Source organism: Heptranchias perlo, chromosome 26, assembly GCF_035084215.1.
Source record: "Heptranchias perlo isolate sHepPer1 chromosome 26, sHepPer1.hap1, whole genome shotgun sequence".
In the NCBI taxonomy this organism is placed as follows: Eukaryota; Metazoa; Chordata; class Chondrichthyes; order Hexanchiformes; family Hexanchidae; genus Heptranchias; species Heptranchias perlo.
In genome coordinates this window covers 31,347,110-31,364,725 of record NC_090350.1, presented here as the reverse complement: position 1 = coordinate 31,364,725, position 17,616 = coordinate 31,347,110, and the positions used below count along the sequence as shown (strand labels likewise).

At 40.9% G+C, this 17,616-nt stretch overlaps 1 protein-coding gene across 1 annotated transcript in view; it reads left to right on the top strand.

Moving 5' to 3' along the window:
• Positions 1–17,238, top strand: part of LOC137342652 (forkhead box protein O3-like) — a 141,663-nt gene extending 124,425 nt beyond the window's left edge. The window contains exon 2 of the mRNA XM_068006705.1: positions 9,012–17,238. Within this exon, the coding sequence (XP_067862806.1) occupies positions 9,012–10,427 (1,416 nt within the window). The 3' untranslated portion in view covers positions 10,428–17,238. The remainder of the gene's footprint in view (positions 1–9,011) is intronic.
• Positions 17,239–17,616: the final 378 nt, after the last annotated feature.

Sequence of the window (17,616 nt, the reverse complement as noted above, 5' to 3'; positions counted from 1 at the left end):
GATTTCCTCTCGCAATCCCAAAGGTGCCTGCATGTTGAATCGAATTCCCAAGCTAATGACATGTTTTCTTACATTCTGACAACAACTCTTAATTAAAACTCAGCGTTCAAAAGTTCAGATTCCTGAATTTCTATACCTTCAATTTTAGTGTCAAATGTACTCTGCTCCCCTGCTGCAATAATTGAACTGCTCCGTTGACTGATGTCATCAGGTGAAGAGATAATGTGTGGAGGCTGGCTGAGATTGATGGTGGCGGTGCTTCTGGAAGATCAGGAGAAACCACAACACATAATTACATGGAAAATTGCCTCCAATATTTCAGCTGTAGCTGTTATGATGAAGTTTTAAATAGCAACTTTTTGGCAAAGTTGGCCATTGTGATGCTAATACAACTTGTGAGTCAGCAGTGCTTCCACTTTGTGCTCCTCACATTGAACTCTTCACCTCTTCAACCCGATGAATTGTTCAATTGGCAACGGGGAAGCAGCATTGATGATAATATACAGTAAAAGCCCTATATTCACATTTTTTTTTATTTACAAAGAACTTTTAGACGAAACTGCTAGCACTCAGAATTTTTTTTTTAAATGTCTTTCGTGTCTTGGGGAAATCATGAACAAGAAGAAAAAGATGACCTACATTAGAAATAAGCTGCTGGGCTTTATTTGTTTAACTAAAAAAAATTACATTGCAACAACATCGAAGAGTTTTGAATCTCCTCATCAGATGTTTTGATTTTATAATCAATTATAGCAATATTGTTTTGGTAGTGTTGGGTTGCAACCTAGGCAACCAAAAAAAAAAATAATTGTATATTTTTCCTATGGAGAATTGAGATTCCTTTTGATTGCCTAATTTCACTGAGCTGTCCTAGGGAGCAGGAAAAAATGGAATAAATTAATACAAATCAGCTGCTGAAACATCCCTGCTCCTGAGGTTGCATTTAGAGTAGTGCTGTAAACTCTACTTAGAATGAAAAATTGGCCTCCCATCAGACAGAAGCAAAATCCCTGATAAAGTTGAACTGCGTATAGCTGCCATTTTCTTTTCTACTCCTGCTGGCAATATATGAGGGGGAAAAAAAATCAAGGTCTTTGATGGCTTGTTATGTATCTATACTATTTCGTGTGCTACCAAGCAATACAGACCAGGAATATCCTAGGTTTGATCCCTGGTATATGAGTTGGCTGATTTCAGTTGAGACAGTGATGAGAGTAGTGTTGTTAACCTCAGTACTGCCGAGTTAGGGAGGGGAATAAATCTGGTAGGGCTCAATATCTGGGAGGGTTCTCCTATCCCAATTGCTACGTAGTGATGGTGCAAAATGTAGGTATCTGGATGTTGGGTGAGGGCAAGATTGAACTTGTGATGCTTTCTGTGGATTGAATTAGTTTTGATGTCTCAATACCAAATCAGTTCAAATCTGCTTACATTTCAAGCAAGGATTGGCACTCATCCTTCATCAATGCTGTAAATAAAACAGTGTGGAAATCTAGCAGAGTTTGTGTTGTACTTTACATCTGGAAAGCAATGCCACTCAGTCTTTCAATTGCCACATCCTGGTTTCATCCAACTTGACTAGTGCTGGAGACGCCAATGCACCTGGTTACAACCAGCCCAGCTGTCCACTGCCAAATCTGTATTTAAAACCTCAAACCATACTGCCTGTCTGTCTCCTTGGCCAAATCCTCCTTTTCCTCCTGGGCCATCCTGGAAAGCAAGAACATCGTCCTCCTCAAGCTTCTTTAGTCACTACAGACCACTTCTTACAACCTCCTTCTCTCGCATCCTCTATCCTCACCTCTGATTGTGGAATGTTTGTTTCTAAAATCAAAGCCACCTCCTAAGCATATGCCAGATATCCTTTCCCCCACTCCTCAAAAACTCTTTATCAACGCACTCCCACTTCCCTACACTCTGCCATTTCTCCATCTCCCCACTATCTTCTCAAATGGATTTATTATGTCCATGAGATCTACCACCTACTCCTTTGTCTCCCTTCCACCCCAGCTCCTGAACACCAAACTTTGCATTTTCAACCCCACGTTCACTGCCATTGTCAGCCTCTCCCTTTGTTCCCACCCCCTTTAAAATCTCTTCCTTAAAGAGCTCAGCCTCAACCCCTCATAAACTACCACTCTCTCTAACTTGCCCTTCCTTTCCAACATTATTAGAATGAGTCATTGCCATCTAACGATAATCTCACTTCTCCACACTCCGTTTTGGAAATCTTCTCCAAATACACCCGAGCTTGCACTGAATATTCCTCTTACTCTGGATTACTACTTGCCCCTTTGTCTCCTGCCCCCTCCACTCCACCACTGGCAGCCCAGATGCCTCTACCCTCTGGTGCTTCCTCTTAAAATCCTTGCCCACTTCTTCCTTTCAAAAGCCTCCTAACAACATATCCCTTTGATTGTGCCTTTGGTCTCCCCCCACTCCCCAAACCCTTTGACCCCGTGGCTCTTCCCCATGTAAACTGGTCTGAGACAGTCTTTTTACTCAAAGATTACTGTATAAATGAAAGCTGTTGTTGTTGAATCAGATCTAAACTGGATCTCGTGAAATATAGTCCAGGATTTGGTGGCACAATAACTGAAAATCAGTAGCATTCTTGCAATAGCAATTGTTGTTCCAGAGGATCGATGCTTCAGTTTGTCATTCCCAGAGATTTGTTAGAATTCAGGAGAAAGTGATTGCCAGTGTTGACATTGCAATGTTCTGTTGAATTTTGACATCTAAATTTGGACAATATGGAAATGTAACAGGATATGCAATCAAAGCTGTATTTATAACTTAACTATGTGACCTGCCATCCATCGCCCATAAAGGGTCAAGTATAAACTGTCAAACACCCATATGAGATCATCAAAATAAACCTGCACAGAAAATGTAATCCTTTCTGTGCTGAAAGAACTACTCTCCAATGTGCTAGCAAAGTATTCATTCACATTAGAAACAATGATGGACAGACTGATACCACAGGCATACCCCTGATTCACAAGAGGAGTTAAAGGACGGCAACAATTAAATGTTTAAGTGCATTGAAACATTGCCAAAGATACAATAATGGGTTTTATTTTGAAAGGACATTCAAGTTCTTGCACTGATGGGGAAGATATCTTTTCCACTCCAGCAGTTTGGGCAGGAGCCTCTTGACCTCCTGATTCCACGGACAGGATTCTGTGCAGGACAGGGAGGGGTTACAATTTTGAAAATTCTACCTCCCGGCTCCAACCTGCCTGTTCCCGGCTGCTGTGATTTCTATGACGGAGAATCAGTCCATCGACGAGACTCCCACTAAAGGCAGGTGGGGGCCTACTTAATATTCAAAAGTCGCAGCCTGATAATGTCATCGGTGACTTGGAGTTAATTTGGAACTCCAAGTATTAACTTGGAGTCAAGGGGAGGCTCGCTCTGTCTGCAACCTGGCAGCAGAATCACGATGAGCCACGGTAAGTCAGTAAAAATTACCTCTGTTAAGAGTCCCGGGGCCCCGCCCAGCCCTGGCCTCTCCCCCACGCCCTCAAGACCCCTCCTCCCACTGTTCCCATGGGTTCTAGGCTGCGGCCTCCTGCCGTCAAGTTCCCACTCGCACCGGCCAGGTAGTGAATTTGGCCGGGTGCTGGGTGGGATTCCGGGAACTTTTATTTAAATGAGGCCCTGCCGTTAAGATTGGCTGGACCTCCACATCCCGGACTCTCCGGATGCGCCGCCCACTTTGGGACTCGCGCGCACCGAGTCCGCCCGCCCCTTTTAAGATCTGGGCCCGCAACTTTTCCATTAGCTTATAATAAGCTCATACGCCGCCAACATCAAAGGATTTTCGAATTCAACATCAAATTATCATCCGAATGGCTTGTTGAAATTTAATATTGGATGTTGACATCAAAATTTGGAAGAAATCTGTGACAAAAGGAGCAGTGGTCAGTGCAGCATTTTGATGCAGCATCTGGTTCAACAAAAAGATATTGTTGGACAAGGCAAAGAGTCCCCCTCCAACACGAGTAGATCCCCACCAAATACATCCCCTCACATGGGCAGACTCAAACACAACAGAACTGAGCAAAAAAAAATACTGGATTCACTTAGTGTACTTCACCACCTAGAGGGACTGTAACAAAAGTTACAACAACAGAAAGGCAGCCAGAAACCAGCTCCTGTCCACGGTCATAAGGGATCCTTTAATCGTAAACACTGGGGGGTTTCCTTCAAAGAAAATAAATGTTGAAAACAATAACTGGAGGGTGTCTTAACTTGGAAACTATCACATGGCTAATTTCCCTAAATACAAAGGCACCAAAGACTCCTGAAATAATATCTAAATGAAACATTAGTATTCATTTTAGGGGCCATCAATACAAGATAGTCACTTATATATCCATTAAGGAATTCAGGAGAAACTTCTTTACTCAGAGAGTGGTTAGAATGTGGAACTCGCTACCGCATGGAGTGGTTGAGATGAATAGCACAGATACATTTAAGGGGAAGCTAGATAAGTATATGAGGGAGAAAAGAATAGGATATGTTGAAAGGGTGAGATGAAGTAAGGTGGGAGGAGACTCGTAGAGTATAAACACATGGAACAGTTGGGCCGAATGGCCTGTTTCTGTGCTGTAAATTCTATGTAATTCATTTAGGCCAGTACAGGACTGACAAGGATTAAAAAAAAGAGGCATACTTTCTGCATGGAGCTGAGAATGACGCTCCTTTATCCTATTTAGATTCCACATAGGTGGAAAATTGAGTCCATTGTGTCTGCAGCATTACCAGAAATGTGGAACAGAATATCCATTATGGGGGATTGTGGAGTTTTCTGTCATTTGTGCGACATTCATTGTCTTAAAGTGCAGCACTGGTTATTTACTGTGTACGGTGTTTCTTTTCCTTCTGCTGGCTTGGCTGTGTTAAGGTGTAGCTTGGGGTTGTCCGAAATTTGATGTAATGTTGTCGGTCCTATTGTGTACACGTTATATTCCGAAATTAAGTGCATTTTTTGTTGGCTGTTATCGTTCCTCACGTAATACTGTATGGCTGCGGCTTATGGATATGAAATTTCAGTGAGTAAGCTACTTGTCTCTCCCTACGCATGAAGGGATAATTACTTATGAACCAGGCTTAGTCAGGGCTGTAGATTGATTTCTGCAGTTCGAGATACAATACAGATCATTTGGTAAAGTGCCAGATTATAAATAAGATGAAAACAAATGGACTATAGTATAAAGAGGTTGTTGCATAATACAGAGTGGTGCATTATTTCTTAGATCATTGTGACATTTATCAGCATCAAAAGGGCTAAACATCCTCAGAAGCACCAGGAGCGAGGCTTCGAGAGAGCCTCTCACTAATGGTTGCTAAACAACTCCATCCAGAAAATAATCATTAATTTTACTTTAGGGGAACCTCACCATTGTTTCTAGCAAGAGGCCTCTGAACTACAAAAGGAAATTGCATGTATTGAGACATAAAAGCAAAACTATCCGGTAAAATTTTGCCTGTTGGAATTCATTCCAGTAAGAACAGAGCAAATATGGATGGTGTCAGGTGGTGTTCTTTATACAGCAGGATGCTTAATAATAGCAGATATGCCAGTGGTAGTTCAAGTCTCCAATAATGTTTGTATTAAACACTGTTTTGAATACTCACAAGGATAGAGCCTTCATGTAAATGTGATCTGCTGCTGCCATAATACCATTCTGTAACCAGCAAGGCATGACTTCCACAATATAGTTTTTTTATTATTCATTCTCGGGATGTGGGCATCGCTGGCAAGGCTGGCATTTATTGCCCAACCCTAGTTGCCCATGAGAAAGTGGTGGTGAGCCATTTTCTTGAACTGCTGCAATCTTTGCAGTGAAGGTCCTCCCACAATGTTGTTAGGTAGGGATTTTGACCCAGCAATGATGAATTTACTGACTTCATTTCTGTTCCTGGGCGGAATGAAGCTGATACAAAGCTTTAAAGAGCAGTTTTCAGAAAAAGCTTTTATTGTGAATGATGATTATTTAGAATGGAAGTCGTGAATTGTTGTTTAAAGGACTGGAGATGCATTTTAAATTGTCCAAAATTATTAAAACTGAGCATGCCTCCTCCCACCTTTATGTTTCCTACAAAACTGGGAGTGCAGTAAGATTTGAAATACAGATGTATATTTAACGATTGGCTAACAGAAGAGGTCCTTCTATGGAGCAAGCCTGGTCCTGCCAGTTTTTCCGACAAAATCTGGAAGCCTGGCAAAGAGATGAGAAAAGACCCACCTTGAGGGCATTTGACTTCCGATTTTATACAAGGCCAGAATTCGAGCTCATGGATCTTCCACTACAGTTATCAGTAAGGTTGCCAACACTGGTTGGACGTATTCCTGAAGGTTTCATCACATGACCGCCAGTCTCCAACCCCCTCGCCCAGTCAAACAGACTTTTTTCCCCACCTCCAATATTTTTATAACTAATAAATGAAAGTGATCAAAGAAAATAAACACACAATTCTTTTAAAGCCACTATGATTTTACTCCCGGGTTGCTTGCAGCACTGTCCTGGAGATTAATCTTTAATTCCTGGAGGCTCCAGGACAATCCTGGAGGGTTGGCAACCTTAGTCATCAGGCACCAAGAGCTCTGTGTCTTTTTAAGTGTGCTATCAGGGCAGCTATTTGTTGGAAGAGAAGTTCAAACAAGGTCCCATCTTTGAAGTAAATAAATAATAGCAGAAATGAATGAAAAGACCAGTAATAAACAGAAAATAATGAAACCATTCTAACAAAGCTATCCTGTATGATTGTATTAGTGCTAAGTAAAGTGCAGTCTTCTCCTGGGTTTCGACACTTTACTGGGGCCGAGTATATATCAGATACAGAAAGTGACATGGAGCTCATTAAACTGCTCCAAGCCAAAGGAATTAAAGTTCACACATGGTCACTTTTGTAACTAAGATGCAGCATTTTAACAGTTAGATCTTGAAAATTTAAAATAATAATTACCGTACAATTCTTCCTGACAATGATCATTTAACGGCATAGTATTTATGCAAGGAACTACAGTCTTCATTTGTCGTCATTCACTAAAGTGACAATATTTAGGTCTGCAGTTGCTGAATCCAGAAAATATCAGAAGAAAAAGTTGGAGGTGGCAGTGGGTGGGGGCGGGTGCAGGGAGGTGGGGGGGAAGGATTCAGGTCAGGAAGCTTTTGCAAAACAAATAATTCAAAATGATTATGCAGAACTTTTGTTTACATCTCCGTTTTTATATTTTTAAAACGGTATTTTAGCTTAAACACTGAGTGATGACATCAGAGAGGAGAAACTGCTGTATACAGTGTGGTACATAGCGCAAGAATAAAAAAAATCTACAGAAATATCAAGAAATCAATGAAACAAGAGGGGGAGCAAGCCATTAGCATCCAAATCATTAACGTAGACGGCAATAGGCACTCTCCATGAACTAGACAGTAAATCAATCAAGAGCTGATGGCACCATAAACCTTGGCTTTGAATGTCACCTGAACCCTGGGACGGTTATTATCTTAAATTAACCCTTGGGTATCTTGAAAATAAATTTATTTTAAAGTTTGTTGACTTCTTCTTGCGGTGAGGCTGAATATTCAAAGTTTTCTGACTCAGTTTAAGGATGTGACATAACATGGGCCAAAATACGTTAGTGACATTACTTCTTAGGATCCGAGGGTTTATCGGTCATCACGGGATAGATTTTTGGCTTTACCACCTGGGCATTGAGCATTGCCTTGGAAAAGCGCAATAGTAAAATCTGTCACGGAGGATTGCACGCCCCTTACAAAACCTGACTCAGTTTCTTTCCATTAACATAAGAAATAGGAGCAGGAGTTGGCCATACAGCCCCTTGAGCCTGCTCTGCCATTCAATAAGATCATGGCTGATCTTCGAACTCAACTCCACTTTCCTGCCCAATCCCCTTATCCTTTGATTCCCCTAGAGTCTAAAAATCTATCTATCTATCTCAGCCTTGAATATACTTAATAACTCAACATTCACAGTCCTCTGAGGTAGAGAATTCCAAAGATTCACAACCCTGAGTGAAAAAATTCCTCCTCATCTCAGCCTTAAATGGCCGATCCCTTATCCTGTGATTATGCCCCCAAATTCTAGATTCTACAGCCTGGGGAAAACAACCTCTCAGCATCTACCCTGTCAAGCCCCCTCAGAATCTTTTATGTTTCAATGAGATCACTTCTCATTCTTCTAAACTCCAGAGAGTACAGGCCCATTCTACTCATTGAAATGAATGGAAGGAAAATCCAGCGGGTTCTGATACTGGCTTGCATTCCTCCTGGCCAGATTTTCCTTTCTGCGCCCCGCCCAGGCAATGCTTAATGCCCAGATGGTAAAGACAAAACTTTACCCTGTAGTGTCATCAGGCTGTTGCAGGGAAAGTCACCATCACGTCATCATCATCATCATCACAGTAATCTCCCAAGAGGCAAACTTGCTAAAACTGTTGAGAGCAATTTTGGAAAAGTGCCAGAAAAAAAATAATCAAGTACACTCCAGGATTTAGAACTCCCATATTTGGCCAATAGTTCCTCCTCTAGTCAAAGACTTGTCAGTTTCCTATCAGGATAGGAACCAATTCTATGTTTTGAAAACATATTTGTAGATGGAGTTGAAATACACAACATTTCTTTTTATTTCTCCCCTCCTCTCATCAAGATATTAATTTCTCGCTGAGGTATAGTTTCACAGGCACCATATAAAATGTACATGTATGTGTATGTATATGTATATTATGTCACACAAAAGGGAATAACAGTACAACAGTAATGTGGAACACAACTAAACCAACTATTCATATTAACAACAATTTGACTCAACTGTCTATTTGTCCTAAATCTGCACATTGCTCATGGGTAAAACAGGCTACACTAACCCTGCATATTTGCACCATGTATTGCATCTTTAGAGAACAATGGCAGTCATTATGCCGTGTATTTATTGTTCACTTTTGGTTTCATTCTCAGTTTATCCTTTTATCTTCACAGAACTCAATCCGACACAACCTCTCCCTGCATAGCAGGTTTATACGAGTACAGAATGAAGGCACAGGCAAGAGCTCGTGGTGGATGCTAAATCCTGATAGAGGGAAAACTGGAAAATCTCCTAGGAGACGTGCGGTTTCCATGGACAACAACAGTAAGTACCTAAAGAGCAAGAGAGGGGCAAACAAGAAGAAAGCCACCCTACAGACAACACAAGAAGGAAATGAAGGCAGCCCTTCATCGCAACATACAAAGTGGTCGGGTAGCCCCAGCTCTCATGCCAGTGATGAATTTGATGTGTGGACTGACTTCAGATCTCGTGCAAACTCAGGAGCAAGTACTTTGAGTGGTCGATTATCTCCCATAATGGCCAATTCTGAATTAGATGAACTTGAAGATGATGACAGGACTCCATCTTCTCCATTACTCTACCCCAGTCCCTCCAATACCTTATCACCATCTGTAAGTACAAGGTGCTCTGTGGAACTTCCAAGGTTGGCCGATATGGCCGGTACAATTAATTTGAATGAGGGATTAACAGAGAATCTCCTTGAGGACTTGCAGGACAATTACAACATGAGCCCATCGCAGCAGATTCCTTCAGGATGCCTCAGGCAGAGAAGTTCCAGCTTCTCATTTGGATCTAAGTGCTCGACTCTTGGAAGTCAAACTAGTACATACAGTGCCACCATGTACAGCCAACCAGCCATGACTATGTTACGCCACTCACCCATGCAGACTATTCAGGAAAACAAACAAGTCACTTTTTCAACTATCAACCACTACGGAAATCGTATGTTGCAAGACCTTTTGATACCGGAGTCACTACGACACAAAGAAGTCATGATGACCCAGTCAGATCCTCTGATGTCACAGGCCAATACAGTCGTGACATCACAAAACCAGAGACAAATGGTGATGTGCAGTGATCCGGCATTATCACCATTCAATGCCCAGTCACCTAGATTAATGAATGGCAATCCATTTCATCATCCATCACCAGTACAGCAGAGTTCTGCTGTCAGTAACGGTGCCTTATCCAATCCCATCGGCCTTATGCACATGCACTCTGATGCTGGTAACATTAACTCTGTTGCACACCATCTCCAAAACCAGCTTCACTCACTTGCCAGTCATGGGATGCCAATGGAAGCATCGGACTCAAGGTTGAGCTCTTGTCCAGGAGGAATTAACATTTCTGCCATGAGTCAAGATAAGTTCCCCACCGACCTTGACCTAGACATGTTTCACGGCAGTTTGGAGTGTGATGTGGAATCTATCATTCTTAATGAATTTATGGACAGTGATGAGCTTGATTTCAATTTTGACTGTGCTATGCCAACTCAAAATGTTGGCATTAACATGGCTACCCTCCCCACTGCTCCACAGGCCACGAATCAGAGCTGGGTGCCAGGGTGAGGTAGAGTTGCCATGTTCAGCATCATGGGATGAAAATTAGTTCCATAAAAGCTCTAAGACCAGACCAAATTAACATTTGGCTTCTTGAGAAACACATACTTGAATACGGAAAGATTGCTTTTGTTTCCTTTACCTGGGATACACTTAGAAATACAATCAAAAAAGGCAATAATATGTTCTTTGTTAAAATAACTGTTACGCCAATTAAGGTGACGTCACTTTTACTTTTGGAAATTAGGCTGCAAATCCAAGACTCCCATATATTATGATTATGGTCTCGGCACAATTGATTTAGTTTGTGGGACTGCTGCAATGTAAAGTAGGTGGAGCTCAAAGAAATAGTTCCTGAAATTAAGGCCTTAATCTAATGTCTCTGTAAAGTGAAATAATTTAGGTTACTTTTTCATAATTGTAAATCTGGAGTAGTCTCTCAGAATGTAATCCTTAACATTTTTAAGTAAGAGTTGCATTGGGTGATAGGGGGGACAAAAATTTTTCTGCGCACTATGTAATAAGCCCGTTCTTTATCTTACTGATTGTTCCAAATCCTTTTATATAACTAACACAGAAATACCATAACTAAACATTGACTTTGGACAGAGTTGCGAGGGAGCAGTGGGATCAGAAAGCTGTAGTACAGGGGATGTGACAGGTGAACTTTTCCTTCAAAAGAGATAAATCCCATTTTACTTAATCACAGCCCCACCCCCTCCCCTGAAACCAGAAGTTAATTTGGTCTGGGCCAGAATAATTTCTTGCTCAGTCTTGGGTTTGCAAACCACAGTTGCATTAAAGTCACCAAAGCTTAATATTTTTTTTAAATGAGCTTGTTTGTAACAACTGAAGGCATTTTAATACACACTTGTATTTCTGAGGACAAGATCAAGAGTAGGTGAATCACATTAAATGAAAGGATGTTGGTAGAGACGGATTCTTCCTAGTCAATGGACTGATAAATGGTTGGATTTTCAGAATGCGAAACTCCTGTGAGTTGGAAGACTTTGATCAAAACAATCCTTTTGATTCAGTGGCCGACATCTACTGTTCGACTGCCCTCAAATATTACATAACATTGTAATTTCTTTTTCTTTCATAGACTGAGCATTTTAAAACACGTCATATTGTTACTGCTTTGGCATTTATCATTATTGTATGCTATTTTGGTCAAAACTGTATTTATTTTACATTGAGGGAAATGACAAGCTTGGTAATGTAGGTGTTCTGAGCTAATACCACAGCCTGAAACTTTAATTTATGTAGTGATTGGGGCATTATTTTGTGAGAATTTCTCTTGGGACATTGACTCTGGCTACCATGGTTTGCCACGAAGAATGCTGAAATCGGGAAACATCTTGCAAACATCCTTTGCCTATAGTCAATTGTCCGAGTACCTGAAACTTTCTCTGGAAAGTGCCATAAGTGATAGTTATATAAGTTACATATGTATATTAACTTCTTTTTAATGTAAAGCAGATGGATAATTAAAATCAGAAAAGTCCATTCTTAAATGTACATACAGGTACTGTACTGTAATTTCACCATGTATTCTTTGGATGTTGATGTGATTAAGAATATAATTTCTTTTTATTTTTCAAATATAAAATAATATTGTATGATAAAGGAAGCCCCAGACAGCAAGTTTCTTTTTTGTTTTGTTTGAAATTGTAACAGTAACAGAACAAATTCCAGGTCCAACAGCAGTTGTTGTTTTACTAATGAAAGATTTTAAAATCAGTCAGTAAAACAGATTCTGTTCAAGACACTCACATTCTGTTGGTGATTGTGAGTGCATATCACAAAATGGACACTCCTTTTCCAAAGCGCACATCTAAGGTTGCCAACTCTGGTTGGACGTATTCCTGGAGGCCTTGTCACATGACCTCCTGCCTCCAACTTCCCCGCCCTCACACTCCCACCATTGGCCGCCCAACAGGTCCACCCTCACCGCGCTCTGCTTTCCCACGCCAGCAAACAATCTCGTCATTACCCGATTGGGTGATTCGAGACTGCCAGTCAAACCGCCTTTTTAGCCCCTCTCCGATATTTTTATAACTAATAAACAAGTGTTCAAACAAAATGAAAGAAGCACACAATTTTTTTAACGTAATGCCCCTATGATTTTTCTCCTGGATTGCTCGTAGCAGTGTCCTGGAGATTAATCTTCAATTCCTGGAGACTCCAGGACAGCCTGGGAGGGTTGGCAACCCTACGCACATCTCACACTTAGGCCACATCCCACCATATTGGAAGACTCCCATTAGATGACGTAATAGGCTCCAGTTATCCTCTATTTTAGCGTCCACATAAATTTATTCAAGCAAACAAGTGCATGAATGCACACAGGAAAACATCTGATTTTTGAGTGCATATTAAAATGTTTATTTACATATCACATTTAACCAATATTGACAGACATGTACAAGTTCACCCACACGAGAAATGATCAGCTAAGCGTCTATTTCTCCCAGCTTTTGCAGCTTCAATAAATCGATAAGATTAAAACAAGTTTCTTCGCCCTCTCCCCCCCCACCTTCCAAGTTGCTGAAAGCCTCAACCAACAAAAGAAAAGTTTCAACTGAAGCAGGTCCATCGCATATGGATAAAACCTACTAATAGATGGAGCTTTTTGGGCCTTTATTTGTCTGTTAGGGAAAAAAAAAAGAGGGAGGGAAAATTATTGGTGAATTATGCAGTGGCATTTTCTGCCCCAACCGCAACCAAAACTCCCTGCCTCCCCCACCCCCGCCACTCCTCTCACCGGTCCCCAACCCCCAAGCCAAGGTACATTCTCATGGGAGTGGGAAGGGCAGGTATCAAAATGTGCACAGTATCAGTTTGTGTTTGCACACAGTCCAAGAGAGGCCTTGAAATTATGCTGCGCAGAGATTAGTGTATGAATGCTGAATGCATTCACAATTGCTTTGTCTGCTATTTTATCAGAGGCATTACAATTTATTTCAAATGGGCAATGCCTCAGTTAAAACGATAGACCAATAAATTTATATGAATGTGCTAAGTATTCTTGTGCTAATATTCACATGGTTTAATTTCAAGGTCGCAGGGATGGATCTTAACTCCTAGGCGGGAAACTAGGGGAAGCCAATGGCCTTCCCACCCAGGAGTCTCCGTGAAAGGCCTCGGGTAATTTTAACGGCCAGGCCGAGTTTATATCTGGGCAGCTGGCTACCTGAAACAGGCAAAAAAAGAGGCAGTTGGCCAGATTCGGGCAGGTCAAAATCGCAGGACCCATGGCTGCCTGCTCCTGCTCCTCCTGAGCCCATTAAAGATAGCTTTTGACTTATCTTGCGAGGGCATCCTCTTCTTCCCCATTCAATATGCTATTAAAATGCCATTGAGGTCCTATGGACATCACAGGACCCCAATTAGTATATATTAATGAGGCTCCTGCCTGATTCAAGCGGGCGCCTTGATAAAATAGCCCAGTTAAGATGCGGCGACCAGGAATCGGGCGGACGCAGGGGCGGTGAGCCTTTGCCCAGCTATTTTAATTGTGTTCCCGCCCATTCCCGCGAGGTGGAATGGGTTAAAATTTCTCCTTTAGCATCTAATGGAATGTAATAAAGAAGATGGCGACAAATGTAGGGATATCACATAAGAATTTATGGGACTGTGATCAATAATTCACAATATATGAAAGCTACAGTATTGTCAGTGTTGTTATTGAGGGAGTGCTAAATTGTCGGAGGTGCTATCTTTTGGATGAGACATTGAACTGAGGCCCCATCTGCCTTTCCTGGTCGCTCAAGTGGATGTCAAATAACCCATGGCACTATTTGAAGAAGAGTATGGAATTCTCCTGGTCGTCTGGCCAATATGCCTCCCTCAACCAATACCATGAAAAATAGATCAAGCTGTTGTTTGTGGGACCTTGCTGTGTGCAAATTGGCTGCCATGTTTGCTTACATAACAACAGCGACTGAACTTCGAAAGTAATTCATTGGCTGTGAATTACTTGGGGACATCCTGAGGATGTAATATGGTGTTATCTAAATGCAAGTTTTTTGCTTCATATCTATATTATCTGCTTCTGTTGTGATACACACATCCCACAACAGTAAGGAAGAAACACCATTAAGGTTATTTTTTTTCTGTTGAAGATTGATGGTTCTGTGTCAGTGAAACATCAGAGACGATTTACTGCATTGTGCAATAGTGTTATGATCACCAACATATTTTGGTTCTCCTTAACCCTTAGCAGACTGCCTTACATTGCTCAAGGCTCAGAATATCAATATCCTGAATTGCTGAAAAGGATCTGTATTCCGTATATCACAGCTAAACCATCCCAGTAACTGCAGCAATTTAGCCATGATTTACAAATGCAGAAGTTCCCTCAGCAGATTGTTGAACTGCTTTTTGTTTTTAACAATCTTACTCTTCTAAAGTAAATTTAAAGAAACAGAAATGCCCCCCAATTTGTTTCAAAATGATGTTCATTAAATATGTTCTTCATTACGAATCCGCTAATTTTAAAGTTACTTACGTTCTTTCAGTCTTGATTAAGCAGTAGTGATGGGAGCTTTAGCAAACAAGATTATTATAGAGCAAAACTATGTTTTTAAATGGACACTAGGCCTTTAGAGCTCTGTCAAAGATAGGCTTTGGAGTTTATTACTGCCATGAAAATATGGTGACTTTCTTTATTTTTCCAATATAATTTTTGAGTTTATGTACAGTTGCTTTCTGGATATCTCCTGCTTTCACAGTGGCACCTGTGATCACTGACAAGCTCCTGACTAATGAAACTGCAGCTATTATGGATATCAGCTGGCAAGAACCTTCCTGATTCTCAATGTAATCAAATGGACAATAATGGTTTAACTGTGGCAAATTATGCACAGTAAAATGAAGCCCCACAGATTTCTAACGTGCATGCTTTTGGTTTTTAAACTATAAATCGAGTTTAATTTGGAATGCAGTCTCTATTAGAATTGACAAAAATATTTATACAAAACTGGCCACCGTATGAATATTTATATCTAGGTCCCAAAACTATACAACACAATCAAATAATACTATTTGAAATAAAAACAAGTATTACTCAGAGAGTACAAAAGAGAGAGTCTTTCTTTTCTTCCTTTTTTGTTGTTAATTTTCTCCCGTTCCCTCCTCTCCGAACGGCATTGACTCCTTGTTGGGATAGGGTTCTATGGATGGTAGGTGTCCTCCAGTTTCTCACCTAATTAGCCATTATCCATTTGTGAATCTTGACAGAACGTCTCAGCAGGCTATACGATTGTGTTAGCCAAGCCCAATGTCTAGTACATGCTTTCCAGCAGGGGGGTCACAGGATAGTGATCAAAAACGGGAATCCCAGCCAATTTTTTTCCCACCCTAATCCAGGGGTGCCGACATCAGTTTTTCCCTGAGAGGAATGAATCCCATTACTTTTTATGCAAACAGGTACTGGTTTGATCTACATTGTCTTCGTACTTTCCAGTTGCTTCTGGCATTGAAAGGGTGCCATGTTCAAGTATTTCATCATGGTCAATGTGCACTGCTTTAGATATAGAAACATAGAAAATAGAAGCAGGAGTAGGCCATTCGGCCCTTCGAGCCTGCTCTGCCATTCAATATGATCATGGCTGATCCTCTATCTCAATACCATATTCCCGCTCTCTCCCCATACCCCTTGATGCCTTCTGTGTCTAGAAATCTCTCTCCTTAAATATATTCAGTGACTTGGCCTCCACAACCTTCCATGGTAGAGAATTCCACAGGTTCACCACCCTCTGAGTGAAGAAATTTCTCCTTATCTCAGTCCTAAATGTCCTACCCTGTATCCTAAGACTGTGACCCCTCGTTCTGATCCCCCCCAGCCAGGGGGGTTCTAGCCCTGTCAGAATTTTATACGTTTCAATGAGACATTTTATACGTTTCAACGAGACAACAGGAAACGTGCATATCCAATGATCTATAGTGAATTCACAATAATATCAATGAATGCCATATGGAACCCTTCCAAATTGAAGTGTAAACCCTAATCTAACAAAACCTTCCTGGTTTGCCATGGCTTCACATTTTCATAGATAGCTGTGTAATTGCTCAAACGGGGTCACAATGGCACTACTGCCCCACCAGCCTTTACACTCATTACTTGGCGAATGGAGTATGCCATCCTAAATGTCATTCGATTTGGCCGTCTCTACATTTGTGTGCAGTGTAATGTGCAGACAGCAGCCTTACAGCGAACATGTAATACAAATGGGAGGCAGCTTAATATCTTATTAGCCCGAGACCTGCGTGAGTCCAGATCACATAATGTAAAAGGAACTTAAGTGACACTCGAGCTGAGAAATCATGAAAGCGGAAAACCAACCAGTGCTTTTAAATGAAAGTTTATCAAAATTTCATGAAGAAGCCTATTTTTCTGGAACAGATCAAATTTGGGGGAGGAAGAGGGAAAGGTTGGGGGTTGGAACAGGTCCAGTCTGCTAAGGGATTAACCATTGTCACACCATTAAGAAACCATATGAATATAAAAATACACCTTTGTGTTGTACTGTTCCTTTAATTCAAATACTGTGAAGCCAGCATGAACTCAAGTTCAACAGAAAATGGATCCCCTTGCAGCTGTATCTGTCTATAACCCCCATAAAACATGTTGTAATCTCTTATCAGGTCAGAGTTGGTGCGCTACAGTCATTTGATTAAGATATCCATACCTTAATGAATGTAAAACTTTAAACTGTGCTGTAAAGGTTTGTGAAAATTGCAATGTGAGGAAATGTGTATAGTGTATTGTACAGTGTATTTTCATTAATAAATTGTTTTAAATAATATACTTTAATCAGTGGGTTGAATGTACTACTTTATGCAATGTTCAGTCATGGCACAGAATTCCCAGTGTCCCCGAGCAAATGAAAGGCCAGCAACAGTTCAGAATATATTATGGTCTGAAGGATTCTGATAGTATTTTACACCATACCTTATCTCTAAACTTCTGTTCTAATTTCAAATCTATTCAACAGCACAGCAAATTGCTCTTTTACTATTTCCAAAGCTGTGCATAGTAAATCAGACATTAAACACCTCATACCATCAAGCCCTTATTGACAGGTTAAGAATATACTCCAAACATTTGTAACAAGAGCCAAAATCTGACTCACTGACTGTATTCACCAATAGAAGGACCATTGCTCCAGCCCAGATCTACTTTACACAGCTA